The sequence below is a fragment of the Mirounga angustirostris genome, unplaced genomic scaffold, assembly GCF_029215605.1.
Source record: "Mirounga angustirostris isolate CCGP_5_RB_7025 unplaced genomic scaffold, mMirAng1.0.hap1 SCAF_7, whole genome shotgun sequence".
Classification (NCBI taxonomy): domain Eukaryota; kingdom Metazoa; phylum Chordata; class Mammalia; order Carnivora; family Phocidae; genus Mirounga; species Mirounga angustirostris.
This window is the reverse complement of record NW_026991715.1, coordinates 122,137,910-122,151,392: the sequence shown is the minus strand read 5'-3', so window position 1 is coordinate 122,151,392 and position 13,483 is coordinate 122,137,910. Positions and strand designations below refer to the sequence as shown.

At 44.9% G+C, this 13,483-nt stretch overlaps 1 protein-coding gene across 1 annotated transcript in view; it reads right to left on the bottom strand.

The window, feature by feature from the left end:
* Nucleotides 1–1,172: 1,172 nt before the first annotated feature.
* Nucleotides 1,173–13,483, bottom strand: part of MROH2B (maestro heat like repeat family member 2B) — a 63,533-nt gene continuing 51,222 nt past the window's right edge. The window contains exons 31-42 of the mRNA XM_054505113.2: nucleotides 12,416–12,573; nucleotides 11,780–11,906; nucleotides 11,125–11,312; nucleotides 9,909–10,049; nucleotides 9,396–9,507; nucleotides 8,627–8,773; nucleotides 8,203–8,385; nucleotides 3,806–3,961; nucleotides 3,339–3,473; nucleotides 2,827–2,929; nucleotides 1,733–1,798; nucleotides 1,173–1,279 (exon numbers count right to left, since the gene is read on the bottom strand). Coding sequence (XP_054361088.2) covers nucleotides 1,173–1,279; nucleotides 1,733–1,798; nucleotides 2,827–2,929; nucleotides 3,339–3,473; nucleotides 3,806–3,961; nucleotides 8,203–8,385; nucleotides 8,627–8,773; nucleotides 9,396–9,507; nucleotides 9,909–10,049; nucleotides 11,125–11,312; nucleotides 11,780–11,906; nucleotides 12,416–12,573 — 1,623 coding nt within the window. The remainder of the gene's footprint in view (nucleotides 1,280–1,732; nucleotides 1,799–2,826; nucleotides 2,930–3,338; nucleotides 3,474–3,805; nucleotides 3,962–8,202; nucleotides 8,386–8,626; nucleotides 8,774–9,395; nucleotides 9,508–9,908; nucleotides 10,050–11,124; nucleotides 11,313–11,779; nucleotides 11,907–12,415; nucleotides 12,574–13,483) is intronic.

Below are 13,483 nucleotides of genomic sequence, written 5' to 3'. Positions count from 1 at the left end.
AGATGAATACCAGAAGCAAGAATCACCGGGGGCCATCTTGGAGACTGGCTCCATCTTCTGGAATTTATACATGGAGTTTGTAGCCTATAAGTTCCATGACAGTAGAATTTTTCTATTTTTTTTTTCTTCATAGTTGTAGCCCTGGTGGCTATAACAGTGCCTTATAAATTTTAGGCACTCAATAAGTATTTGTTGAATGAATGAATAAATGGACTCAATTCAAATTCTCAGACCTAAAATATTCCTTTGGTCCCTAGAAGGTCTTGTAGGAACAAAAGATGCTTCCCCAAAGAGGTGGAGGATGAAGACATTAGAATATAGTAATAGGAATTTGTAAAGGGATGCATCAATTTAATAATGTTCTTAATGAATGATGGTGTTGGTGGTGGTGTTCAACAAGGGCCAGCCTCTGTGTTAGAAACTTCTTGTTATGTACATAATTTCACGTAGGCATTGTGAAAAAGAGTAAGGAGTTATGATTCAAATGCTGTGAAGAAGGTTAACACATGCATGTGCACACATGCACACACACATGCACAAATAGGCACACACACACCCCCACCCACAAACACACCCATGCACCCATGCCATTCAAAGGAAGGAATGCTCTGGGATAACAATAGAAAGGAAACCATGAGATTTAATACAGTGTCGAAATGGGTCTTTTGTAGAAAAGCACCTGGCATAGTCTCGACACAAAAATGACAACCTGAGAAAGAACACACAGGTTAAAGTTTATCATAAGCCTGCTTTTTAGAAAGTAAAGAGTGTGGGTTGTAATTCAAGGTGGGCAGCGATAATAAAGGACAGGGCTATGTGTGGAAATAACAGCGGTCCTCTTAATGGCAGCAGACTTGTTTCAGGTTCTGTCATTTTTTGGGATCTGTTGGGACATAAGCTTCCCAAGATAGAGGGGTAACCTGCGCAAAGGTTACCTACTCCCTGAGTAGGGAGTGCGAATGTGCTCTTGAGTGGCCAGCACCACTCAAATCACAGGTTATCGCTCAAGTGAATTTGTGGGATTTACTTTTTACTAATGGAAGTCGGCAGGGAGACCCTGGAGGGTAAGGAATACACCATCTCTTTCCTCAAGATGCTGTACGTTTGTAGGTTGTGAGGATGAAGACAGGAGTCAGTTGTAGAAAAAGCCTAGCAGTTTATTTCCTGATGGTTTACAGAAGGACATTTAGGTCTTTACACCTTCTCAGGAGGGTCTGCAAGGCAGCTTCGGCTGCTCTCTGGACACTGATGCAGGGGTCTTGCCGAAGTGCTTGGAGCCCTGAAACAGGAAGAAAAGCAGGGTTCAGTGATTGAAGAAAGCCAAGGCTCAAGCTATGCCGCAGCTTGAGGCTCTACGTTGAGGGTCAGCTCTACGTGGAGCTGGGGGTCCCATGCTTATGTTCTATCCCAGTGGGTAGGATTTGGATCTGCAAGCTGAGAATCTATTTTAACACTGAAATAGGGGAAGAGAAGATCCTGACCTTGTAATCAGTAGGTTTATAGACAATCAGAAAATAACAGTCTATGGGGAATGATGCCTGCAAAGGGCTGGAGCGGGGGGTTGCTTTATACTCAGGAGAAATTCCAGTTTCTAGGGAGCATTAGAGACAATCATGAGGTACTAGGGTTTTCAGTTTCTAGGATAACAGGGAACTTGGTGCAGCATTAGCTTTTCTTTCTGAAAGATATGTCTTTAACAATATGCTGAGCAGAAACTAGGGTTGGTACTCACGTGTGGTCAGTTGTTCTTTGTCTAATAACTGCACATATTGGCTGGTCAAGTTGAGAACAATGGCATCTAAAATCAACAGGGGAAACAGATACTAATTTCATTATAGAGGAAGAGGCCATGAAAAGCATGTCAGGTCAGACTCTGCACCTGGTCAGAAGTTAAGTGGTCTGGCTAGTGAATGAGCAAATTATCTGATTCTTTTTGTGACCCCAGGATGATGCCAGGGTGATGTCTCTTGGGTTTTGAGTACCATGTCTGGAAGTGGTCCCTCACCCAACATGTACTTGGGAAAGATCACGAAGTGTCCTCCCAGGGGGTGCCAGTTATTGTCAGGGTTTCAAACATGTGCCAGATAGGATCCTTGTCTTCAGAAAGTTTACAGTGTAGCTGGAGGGATCATTCATTTGATCCAATAAGAAATCCTTAGCTTTTAACTCAGTCTTAAAGGTGGCCAAGAGAGTAGGCCTGTTCATGGTGGGCTGGATTAGTTAGAATAGGCGTCATGATAAAATTTAGAATTTCATAATTGAAGGATCCTCAGGGATTCACTTACATTCCTCTTTTATTTCATAGATCAGACAAAGAGGTAACACAGAGAAGTTAAGTGAATTGTCCAGAATCAAATAGCAGAGCCAAGATCGGCTGGTCTCCTCACTGACACGCTTTCCACTTGTATTATGTAGCTGCTAAAGCTCTCAGCTTCAACCCAGCTTGAAAGGTTTACTATGGCTTATGTTAAGGGAGGATGCAAAGGAAGCATTTAGGCAAGGCAGCAGGCTTGGGCAAAGACTTGGGCAAAAGAAGGAGCGACGACTAGGAACCAGAAGAGACATGAGGGGGGAGGGCCTAACGGGAGGAGCGGGGGTTTTGGGAAGTCAGAAGATGTTACAAGTTTTCATCTGCAAAGGGGAACAGGTTCCTTTGAGGGAAGATATTCCAAGATGCAGAACGAATTCCTTTCTGGCATTTTGTTGTTGCTGTTGTTGCTGTCATCCCAGTCATACCCGTGTTCATGGTGGAGTAGCTTCCCGTTGAAGCAAGACTAGATGGGAAGGAGCAGATCATCTGAGTAGGGAGTGCGAATGTGCTCTCACCTGTGAGTTTGGTGGCAGCACTCCGGATCATCTCCCAGGTGCTGCTGAAGAAGGGGAACGAGTGTGTGTGGAGGATCCACAGGATTTCCTGGTTTTTCTTTGCCTAAAAGAGATGGATATTACAAAGAGGACAACTGGGAAGTGATCCACTATGAAATTTGGCATCCGGTAGGTCCTACAAAAGGAAACTAAAGGCCACGAACACTCACACCGCCATTAATCATTCTACTGGAAGATGTCTTATGGTTATTTCAAACCTGAATTTAATCAGAAAAGTACTGGGCCTTGCGGGACTAATCAACTGGTGTGTTTCAGGAATCTCGAAGAACATAGCCCAGTCAGGACTGGGAAAGAGCGGAAGGTAATGGGGCCAGATACCAAGAATCGTTGAGATCCTTCCAAACCAGTTCTGACTGTGGCCACAGATCCCTTGCTGTGTTGTCTGCCTTTCTGGGATCTGCCTGGACTCTGGGCTGTGCAGCGTTTGCAGGCAGCGTTTACGACACACTCACCAGTTTCACACAGAACTGCCTGTAGAAATCCCTGGCCCTTGGTAGATCCCGACCATCAAGGAGATGATCTAACACCCCATAGAGTTCCTGAAGGCCCAGGAAAGGGATGCAGATGATCAGGACATCACGGCAAGCCTAAGAAACAGAGTGTTTCAATCACCGTCTATAATGCTGGATCTCTTTCTGGAAGGGAAGGATGCTGCCTAGTGCTGGGAGTGGGGCAGTGGACACCAGCAATGTGAGGGGCTTAAAGTCAGTGCTGGTACCTTCCCAGTTTCAAAGACGGAAGAGCAATCTCAGACAGAGAGAGCAGGCAAGAAAGAACCTAGGGTTGAAGAAGCAGTTTTCAGGTTCGGTTGAGAGAGGTGGCCTCAGATCCAGCTTCTGGACCAGCTAGACCAGAGTTACTGGCACGTGCCGGCCGTGGGGGAGGAGGAGGTGCGGATGTCTGTACAAAGGCCACTTACTGCTCTGATCTTGGGATTGGGATCCCAGAGGTGGAGAAGGAATGAAATCATGCTCTTTTTTATTTCCTCCGCAAAAAAAATCTTCCACCTTCTTCCTGTTAGGGATGCCAGATTCTCAAATAAGAAGATGGCAGTCAGTCTCACATCATCCTGCTCCTGTGGTGACAGACGCATGTCATGGGTGAGTCGCCCTCACGGGCCACTCCCGGCCGGCACCCACCCCCACCCCGGCTGCCCCATGTCAGCAGAGGGAGGCTGCAACACGGTCTCCGGTGTGCTCTTGTCACAACCCCTCTGTGCGCCAAGAACGCCCTTCCATTCCTGGCAGCTCTGTACTCACACTCTGTGAGTTTGAATGGCCACGGGTCTGGGTTTAAGTGATGCTCTAGAGCTGGAGACTTGATTTCTATCATTGAGTAGCTACTGGGGAAACAGACCACAGGAATGGTAAACAGGGCGTACTGGGGGCAAGAGGCCAGGGAGGGTTCCTGCTCATTGTGTATTTTATACAAATTAGCCTGATGGCATCACTAACCTAGAATTCTGGGGCTTCTAATCTAAATTGCCCAAGGCCCGAAACTCTTCTCTAAGATCCCAAATACTTTCCAATGGGATTAAAGGCAGCTCAGAAGTTTGGGCTCTGGGTCTCGGAGACAGAGAATATACAAACAAGTGCCTAGCCCTACGCTTGCATATGTGAAATTTTGGAACCTCCTTGCTTGTTGTCCAGCATGGTAGATAATGATTTTAAGAACCAAAGGGTGAGGTGGTGGAGAAAGATGGCCTCCTGTTATCCCAGATACTTTGCTGATACTGATCAGAGTTCTAACGAACACTGGATTTTCTGGAGGTTTTTCTTTCTTTTTTTCCCTCCCAGGTCTAGCAAACTAGTTTAGAATACCCATATAAAGGCAGAGGGATGAAGAGAAAAGTCGTCCTGAGTCGCAGAATATTATTTTGGATTAGCAATAAGCAAGGGCCAATGAAAAGCATCCCCATGAATATGAGGAAAAGAAGAGAGAGTAGTATTAATTTTGATGGCAAGGTAGAATGTGTCAGAAATGGGCACATAAACAAAAAAGCCACAGAAAAGGAAGTTAATAAAGATCTTCCAGAAAATATAAAGATGGCTGGTTGGGACAAGGCCAGAAAAGTTAAATGAATACATGAGACATGACCTCATATCATAGAAATGGAAGTAGAAATGTTTAAATGTACTAGGAATGAGGTCAGGATATATTTTTAAAAGGTCTATTTATTTAAAAGATTATTTATTTACTTATTTGTGAGAGAGAGCATGAGTGAGGGTGAGCGGGGAAAGGGTAGAGGAGTAGGGAGAGGGATAGGGAGTGAATCTCAAGGAGAATCCCTGCTGAGCATGGAACCCAATGTGGGGCTCAATCTCACAACCCTGAGGTCATGACCTGAGCCAAGAGTCAGACGCTTAACCAACTGAACCACTCAGGCACCCCTATTTATTTATTTATAAAAAGTTTTATTTTTAAGTAATCTCTACACCCAACGTGGGGCTTGAACTTACAACTCTGAGATCAAGAGTTGCATGCTCTGCTGACTGAGCCAGCCAGGTGGCCTAAAAGGTCTCTTTTTATTTTATTTTTTAAAAAAGATTTATTTATTTATTTATATGACAGAGAGAGAGGGAGAGAGAGAAAGAGGGAGGCAGAAGGAGAAGCAGGCTTCCCGCTGAACAGAGACCCCGACTCGGGGCTCAATCCCAGGACCCCGGGATCATGACCTGAGCTGAAGGCAGATGCTTAACCGACTGAGCCACCCACAGGCACCCCAAAAGGTCTCTTTTTAGAAAAAGAAAACAGACCAATTACAAAACACCAAAAAGGTAGAAAGGTATTTACTTTTTTCAAAATCTTCTAAATTTTCTGAAATCAAACGATAGGACCTAATGATAGGTCAAGGAATGATAGGAAAAAGCAGAAAAAAAGCAGCAAACCTGTTGTGGGTGCTGAGATACTAGAGTTTAGTGTCCTTGTTTCGAGTTGAGAAAATGGAGTCACACAGAGTAAGGTGATTGCTCGGGGTTGGTGCAGGGGCAGGAGTGAACAGGGCGCGGTGCGTATGGTGGCCACCATATTTTCTGTTCTACCATTTCGTTGGAGTGTCACCATGTTTTGAGAATTCCAAGAAAGTGCTTAAATATTGAAAGAAAGGGAGGAGGAAAGAAACTTGGAGATGACAGAATTGTATGCTTAATCTATAGAAAACTATTGGGGCTAAGTTTCATAAAGTATAGTTCAATTTACTTGTGGGAAGAGAGCAGTAGCAGAGAATGAGTAGCATGTCATTACTAAGTCCTAAGTTTTTTTCTTTATCCAGACTTCACTTTTATACAAAAACGATGGAACTGATACTTATTGGGGGTGAGAAGGTTCTAACCTAACAACCCAGCAACACTTTAGAATTTTTTCCTTCCGCATAAGACTGAGAAACATTATCTTTTTTTTTTTTTAAAGATTTTATTTATTTATTTGAGAGAGAGAATGAGAGAGGGAGAGCATGAGAGGGGGGAGGGTCAGAGGGAGAAGCAGACTCCCTGCCGAGCAGGGAGCCCGATGCGGGACTTGATCCTAGGACTCCAGGATCATGACCTGAGCCGAAGGCAGTCGCTTAACCGACTGAGCCACCCAGGCGCCCCGAGAAACATTATCTTGACCACAAAACTCATAGGTGATTATTGGAGGCTCAGATCCAAGAGAACTATCATCACTGGATCCACGACAACCCCGGGGAAGCTAATAAACAGGTGGGGTGCTGTAGGGGTGACTTCAGCCCTTTGCTGTCAAAGATTGTCATCAATCATCTGTGTAATAAAAAAAGGAACATCTTTGTTATTTTACAGAAGATACTATATTGAGTGGGAGCCAAGTAAGCAGTTTTGAGGACAAGATGAGAATTAAAAGGAATGTTGATATATTGGAGAAAGTAGCTGGACACAAGCAGAAAGCTGCTTTCGAAGGCCGGGATTAGGCTAGCAAGGAAATAACGGAAACCGAAAAATACACAACTGGAGAATTATCGACTGTGGGCATATATTGCAGACTAAAATCTAGAGGCCTATGTTGTTAACAAATTGCCAAGGAGTCAGGAAGAAAGGGCAAGATTTAAAAAAAAAAATTGGAGTGGATAAACAGGAAAAAATCAGACCTGAGAGGGAATTTTTCTTTAGGTTGTCTTCAGTACTTTGCAGGCCACATCTAGAGACACAACAGAGTTGCTGGCTTGTAAAATATTTAAAGAGCTGAAAAATTAGGTTTATGATGAATAATGGAGGAAATGAAGACTTTTCAGTCTGGAGACTGGAAGGTAGAAAGGTAATTTAATCAAGCCTTAATGTTTAAGAGGAGGAAACCAGCAGTTTTCCATCTCCTCTGACAACACAACATGAGGAAAGAGGTCTCGATCACAAAAATGTATGTAAGTTGGAGGGGAAATAGATTTTTACTCTGATGACAATGAATAAACCAAAATAAATAATAAAATCTAGTTTTCCAGGAGGTACAAAGGAAAATGGCCGTCCTTTGCCTGGGGTCACTGACTGATCTTTTTTTGAATTGATTTCTAGGCTATTGACTAGATTGGGGGTTTTACAGAAGCTTTTTCTGTGAAAGGCCAGACAGTAAATAATTTAGACTTCGGAGGCCATATGGTTTCTGTAACAACTAATCAATTCTGCAGATGAAGTGTGGAAGCAACCATAGACAATATGTAACTGATGAGCATGGATGTATGCCAATGAAACTTCATTGACGAAAAGATGCTCTGGGCAGCATTTGGCCCTCCGGCTGTGGTGTCTCCTGACTCCTAGATTAAATGAACCACGCAAGCATTTTGAACCTTTGCATCTTGGACGTGGAGAAGAGTATTGGAGGTGAGAAGACCTTTATTTGGGCCCTTGCTCTCTGTTGAGTACTGTCATAATTTGTGGGAATGAGACAGGGAAGAGAGGAAAGCTACCAAAAGGCATTATTAAGGAGTGTATTTCCCTTATGGGCAAGTGGGCTCAATCCTTCTGACAGAGGAGGAAGCTGAGGAGTTTATTTGCAAACTTACATTTCTTGTTGTTCTAGGGTTCTCCCCCAACATGTCTGCACTCCTCCCCCCCACCCCCACCCCGCCCTGCTCAGATCGATCATGATTCCTCAGCCAGAGAGTCCCCTCAGGGGTCCCCTCAGGCAGAGGGAGAGCCAGGAAGCCAGCAGCCTGCACGGGGACTGTACCAATGATCTCTGTGCTGGGAATGCACAATGGGAAGGCCAAGGAAGAGAGATGGGACAGCGACGTTGCTTGCTACAAGAACTACCTGAATCTCTCTCTGTTCGTTCACTTTTGGGGAGGGAAGATTCCTGAACAGGCTCACTTACGTCTTCAAAGAAGGTTCTTGTTTGCAGCACTATCTCTTTGAAGTAGAAGCTCACATCTCTGTCTGTGAGCAGTTCCAGGATCTTTTTTAGAGCCTTCAAGCTTTCACAGATGACTTCGGTGCGGGCCAGGTGATACAGGCCTCTGATGACAGATTCTAATATTATCTGCTTATGCTTCTTCACCTATTTTGAAATAAGGTCTCTTAATCTCGAAAACTGTTCTACGTGCAGGTGGCGGAGGGTAGGGGACTCCCAGCAAGGAAATTAGAATTCTGTTAGGGTCACAGTTTCTTCAACCCGAGAGATACCACTGTAACAATTTATTTGGATTTTTACTTAATTACTATGCAACCACGAGGTGTGGGTTAGTAAATCATTATTTTCAATTCTACTTGCATGTCTCCCCGCCCCATACTCCTTTTACCTTGTGAGGGGCTCCATAAGCTGTATTACCAAGTCCTCGGATGGCCATTTGCCTCAACGTCACATTGGAGTCCCAGGCACTCTGATCCATGAGGATCAGCACTTCCCGTAGATTCCCATGCTTCCAAAGGATTGGCTCCTTCACGAGCTGAAAACAACCACTTCGCCCCTTTAGTGAAGGGAGTGGCCTCCCTCCAGGACAGTGACGAGTGCATCATAGATACAATGAAAGTGTAGGGTCCAGCCACTCATGAAGTGGAGGAGGAAGCCCTGGGGTGAATCAGCAAGTGTTGCAGAAACTAATCTCTAGATACGAGCAGCCCCCAGGTCAAGGTTACACGATGACAAGAACCACAAGACCTAGTTAAGAAGAGGTTTTCTAATCGAAATGGAAAAATGGGAAAACAGGAGTTACTGACAATGTTCCTTCCCTGGGTCGGCTGGGACAACCTTTGTGCCAGGGTGTGAGGTGACAATAATATACCATTGATTACTTTTTATTTTGTCCCTGTCGTAGTTATTCTCCAGGCTTCTCTGTCCTGGGAGGGTTGGTTTCTGCAGACCGGAGCGAAGGAAGAGGTTGGGGGTGGGTTCTTTTTTTCCCTCTCTCATTCCCTGCTCGGGTACCATATTTCTGGCAGTGGCTGGGGCTCTCCACTCCCCAAGCTCCCCCAAAGGGCCAGCTCCCACTGAACTCTTGACCCTGAGAGAAACGCCCCCAAGGGGACCCAGAGAGCCTGCTGAGCAGTGACGTGGCTGCTTTCTCTTGCCTCAGAGAAGAAAGCTGTGCCGGTGACCCGGTAGTTCTCCGAGGAGGAGGTGAGAGATGAGAAGAGTTGCTCCATGATGTCCAGTATGATGCCACGTTGCCTCACAGTGCTCCTAGAAAACGCAAGGCTCCAGTTGTAGCAGAGACTTTGTTCTTTCTAAACTGTGGAGGACACTTTGGTCTATTTCTCTCTCAGGAAAATAAATGATCTAAAAGGGGATGTTCGATGGAAGAGCACTAATGCTTCAACTTGGAAATAGCTTATCCAAGTGCCCAATCTAGGTGCAGTTTTCCTACCACTGTTCACTGCATCACTATGTTTTGGGGGAGTGGTGGGATCTGGGCTGCTCCCACCATCTCTTCCCACGTCCCTCTGCTCTTTCTTCCTTGTTTTTCCTCCTGGACTATAAGTCCTTAGTGAGTCCACTGCTCCCAGTGAAGCTGTCTACATTGCATTTTTACTCGATTTTTAGTTTTCTCCTTTGTGTCCAGTTCTAGAAGGCCCGCCCATTACCTGGCCAGTGCACACACTCCTACATGGTGGGTACTGGGACTGCTGAGGAGGGTCCACAAGTTGTCCCCCTCATCAGATTCCTTGGCAAGGCCTTCTTTCATGGCTTGGGCTTGCACACACTTCAGAGTCACCGTCGAGAGCCTGAAGGAGACAGTCGGCATCACAGAAGTAAGCCAACCCCACACAAGGAATTGTGAATCCCCAAGTTCACTCTGTCTGTTCCCCACAAGGCTCCCTCACTCCTGGATGAAGGGACACCGTGCAAGGGGAAAAACCGACTGCCTGATCTTACACTTTAATTTGGGGTCAGAGGGGACACGGAGATTATCTGAACCAGTAAGTAAAATGCCACAAAACTTCATCAACCTCTCAGGAGAAAATAAAGCCCAAAGGATGGAATGTGCAAACTCCTCTCTTTTGCTTATTCTCAAACAGCCCTCCGGAACCAGGACGCGTCTCACAGTGGATGATGTGTCACGACGGTTGGCCAGACAGTGGTCGTGCTGGAGTCAGGAGGGCGGGTGCAGGCCCGGGTATGTGCGTGGATGGAGGCAGGGCCCTTGATCCTGCTGTCATTTTAGTGAAGTGACATATATTAATGGAACTACATGTGTTGGGCCTAAATGCTGCTTAGAAGGTCTTTCGAAAGATTGATTTGACACCGGAATAAAAAGTTATGCAAAAGGACAAGGAAACAGAGCCTTGTGATAGAGGATAAAAATCTATACCTAATCATTTTAAAAGAGTTCTTTGAATAAATATATAGCAAACATTTGAAAGTATAAGAAAGCATTGATTCATGGCTTAGTTGGGATTCTTTCTTTCTTTTTCAATACTACACAAAATAATTTTGCTTCCTTCAATGGGTGACGTCTTCAGTTTGATAAAATATGGTGTCGATTTTTATTTTTCTTCTTTCCTTGGTGGCCTTGGATATCACAGAATTCCAGCCTTCCTTGAAGGGTCTCAGTGAGAGAAAACAAATGAAACAGGGCTCTGTGGAAGCACACAGAGCAGCTGTTTGTTGTTCTGGGGCCGTTCTGGGCAGAGACCCTGGGGCCCGGCTCAGGGAAGAAGAGTACCAAGGGCTCAAGGCCTTGTTTGCTCCTGGGTAGTGGAGGCCGCAGCGGAAGGCATAGGCCTTGGCTGCCATGGCCCCTCGTCTAGCGTCTGGGATCCCGACAGCTGGGGAGGGCCCTCCTGCCTGGCCATGTACCTGCAGGGGTCTGCAGTCTGCTGCCGTTCTCCCTGCTGCATTACTCGCCGTCTGTGGCTCCAGGGGGAAGTGGGCATTTTCTGGCCCAGTGTGCAGCTGACCAGCTTCAGGAGTAGAGCGAACACCTCCGGGTACAAGGCGGTGATGGGGGTGCCTGTTGATACCACTTCATACATAGCACAGGCCACCTGAGGGGAGAGAGAGCCCCACGGTCAAGCAGGCCCCTTTCCTCCCAGGACATCCCCCGGGCCTCATCTTCAAGTTTGCTTTTCTCCCCAGAGGATTGCTTTCCAAGGTGACCACACTCATGGTAAAAACAAAGCAAAACAGAGCAAATTCCAGGGGGGACCAGTCAGGTTACATGAAATCTCTTCCAGCGCTGACGTCTTTCAAAAGGGTGCTTTTGGATCTCTTGAAGACACATTTGGAAATACAGATACACGGATTTTCTTTGAGATGATGAGAAATTTGGTTCTAAAAGCGACAGCCGCAGACAAAATTGCCACCGTATTTGTCGAATCTAAGCTGGAGTTGATTTAAAATCAGAGTACGAGAGGGGAAGAAGTATGATTAAGGCTACATCACCAAGTTCCAGCTGGGGACAGACCACGTAGTGGGATGCTATTCCAGGCATGTGATGGGTTGTCCAACTCACTGAAATCGCCTCCATCCCGGCTAGGTCGTCTTCTAATTCATTCTCAAGTTTGTCTGTTAAGGCTCTCAAGAGCTTACTACTGGAGGCTATGTTCTCAGCCAGAGCTTTCCACAATGTCTTTGTGTCCCTAGAGTGGTAAGGCAGGAAGCTGATAAGAAACAACTCTTTGGATTATGAGCGTTTTCATCTGTTCCCCTCTAAAACAACATTATGACTAATCAAAATTTCAAGGACAGATAGAGATGCTAACATGCCTGGAAATAAGAAGGATGTGTGATTTAACAGTCCAGCATTCTGGACGTGGGTGACTTAGGTTTGTTGATGTCCATTAAGGCAGAAACCTCTCCCATAGGTGTATTCTAGGCAACCAGAAAGAGGAGAAATACTCATTTTTCTAATACTCATTTATTCCTATGATATATATATATATTTTTTAAAAATCTCATTTAATGAGGATATGTATATGAAAAACACTTGGAGAAACGTCCCTTGTGATTCAAACACCATTTTTGAAATTATTATTTAGGTGAGATGTTCTCAACCTTTGTTTTTGCTTTCTTTCTCTCAAACCACTAATTCTTTCTCAATGCAGATTAGCCTTTCCTAGGAGAATGGACTGGCTCAGTTAGAATCTACCTGTCAAAGGGCAGAGGCTTCTGTAAAAGGTTGGCAACAACTGCATCCATGTGAAAGCTGGCGATCTGAGAGACGGCTTCCAGCATAAACTGAAAACTTTCTTCCTTTTGCCTGAGGACTGGCATGTGATGGTAAATCATGCTCAAGATCTCCAACAGCTAAAAGAAAAAAACAAAAAGCCAAATCAAACAAGAAGTTGCCATTTTTCCTCTACATGAATGACTTAGGACACATATAGTCAGCATATTATTCATGGGTGGTTGATGAATTATAAACCAGGTTAAAAATAATAATCAATTCTGCATGACCTATCTCTTACTCAGGGGGATTCTAGCTATACTGGGTGTTTATTCTTAAGTCGATGTAGCAAATATTTGGTGAAAGGCTGCATTAGGCCAAATATTGTGCTAGGCATTGTGGGGAATTTACCAAAGATGAATAAGATGCGGCCCTTTCTCAAAAGGAATCAGTATTCTAATAAAGAATGTTAGCCATACTGGGTGATGGACATTGGGGAGGGTATCTGCTCTGGTAAGCGCTGTGAACTGTGTAAGACTGATGAATCACAGACCCGTACCTCGGAAACAAATAATACATTATATGTTAAAAAAAAAAAAAAAGAAGAAGATAGCAGGAGGGGAGAAAGGAAGGAGGCAAAATCGGAGGGGGAGACGAACCATGAGAGACTATGGACTCTGAGAAACAAATTGAGGGTTCTAGAGGGGAGGGGGTGGGGGGATGGGTTAGCCTGGTGATGGGTATTAAAGAGGGCATGTATTGAATGGAGCACTGGGTGTTATACGCAAACAATGAATCATGGAACACTACATCAAAAACTAATGAGGTAATGTATGGTGATTAACATAACATAATAAAATTAAATTAAAAAAAAAAAAAGAATGTTAGCCATGTACCCAAAGGCCTGTGCAAAAGGCAATGTACGGCAAGTGGTATATAGGATGTTCACAGGACTGATAGGGGAATCTGGGAGTAACTGAGGTCACTTTGGACGGATATCTGGTCTGAGTCTTGAAGGATATATAGCAATCTCAAAAGGCAAGGTGGAGA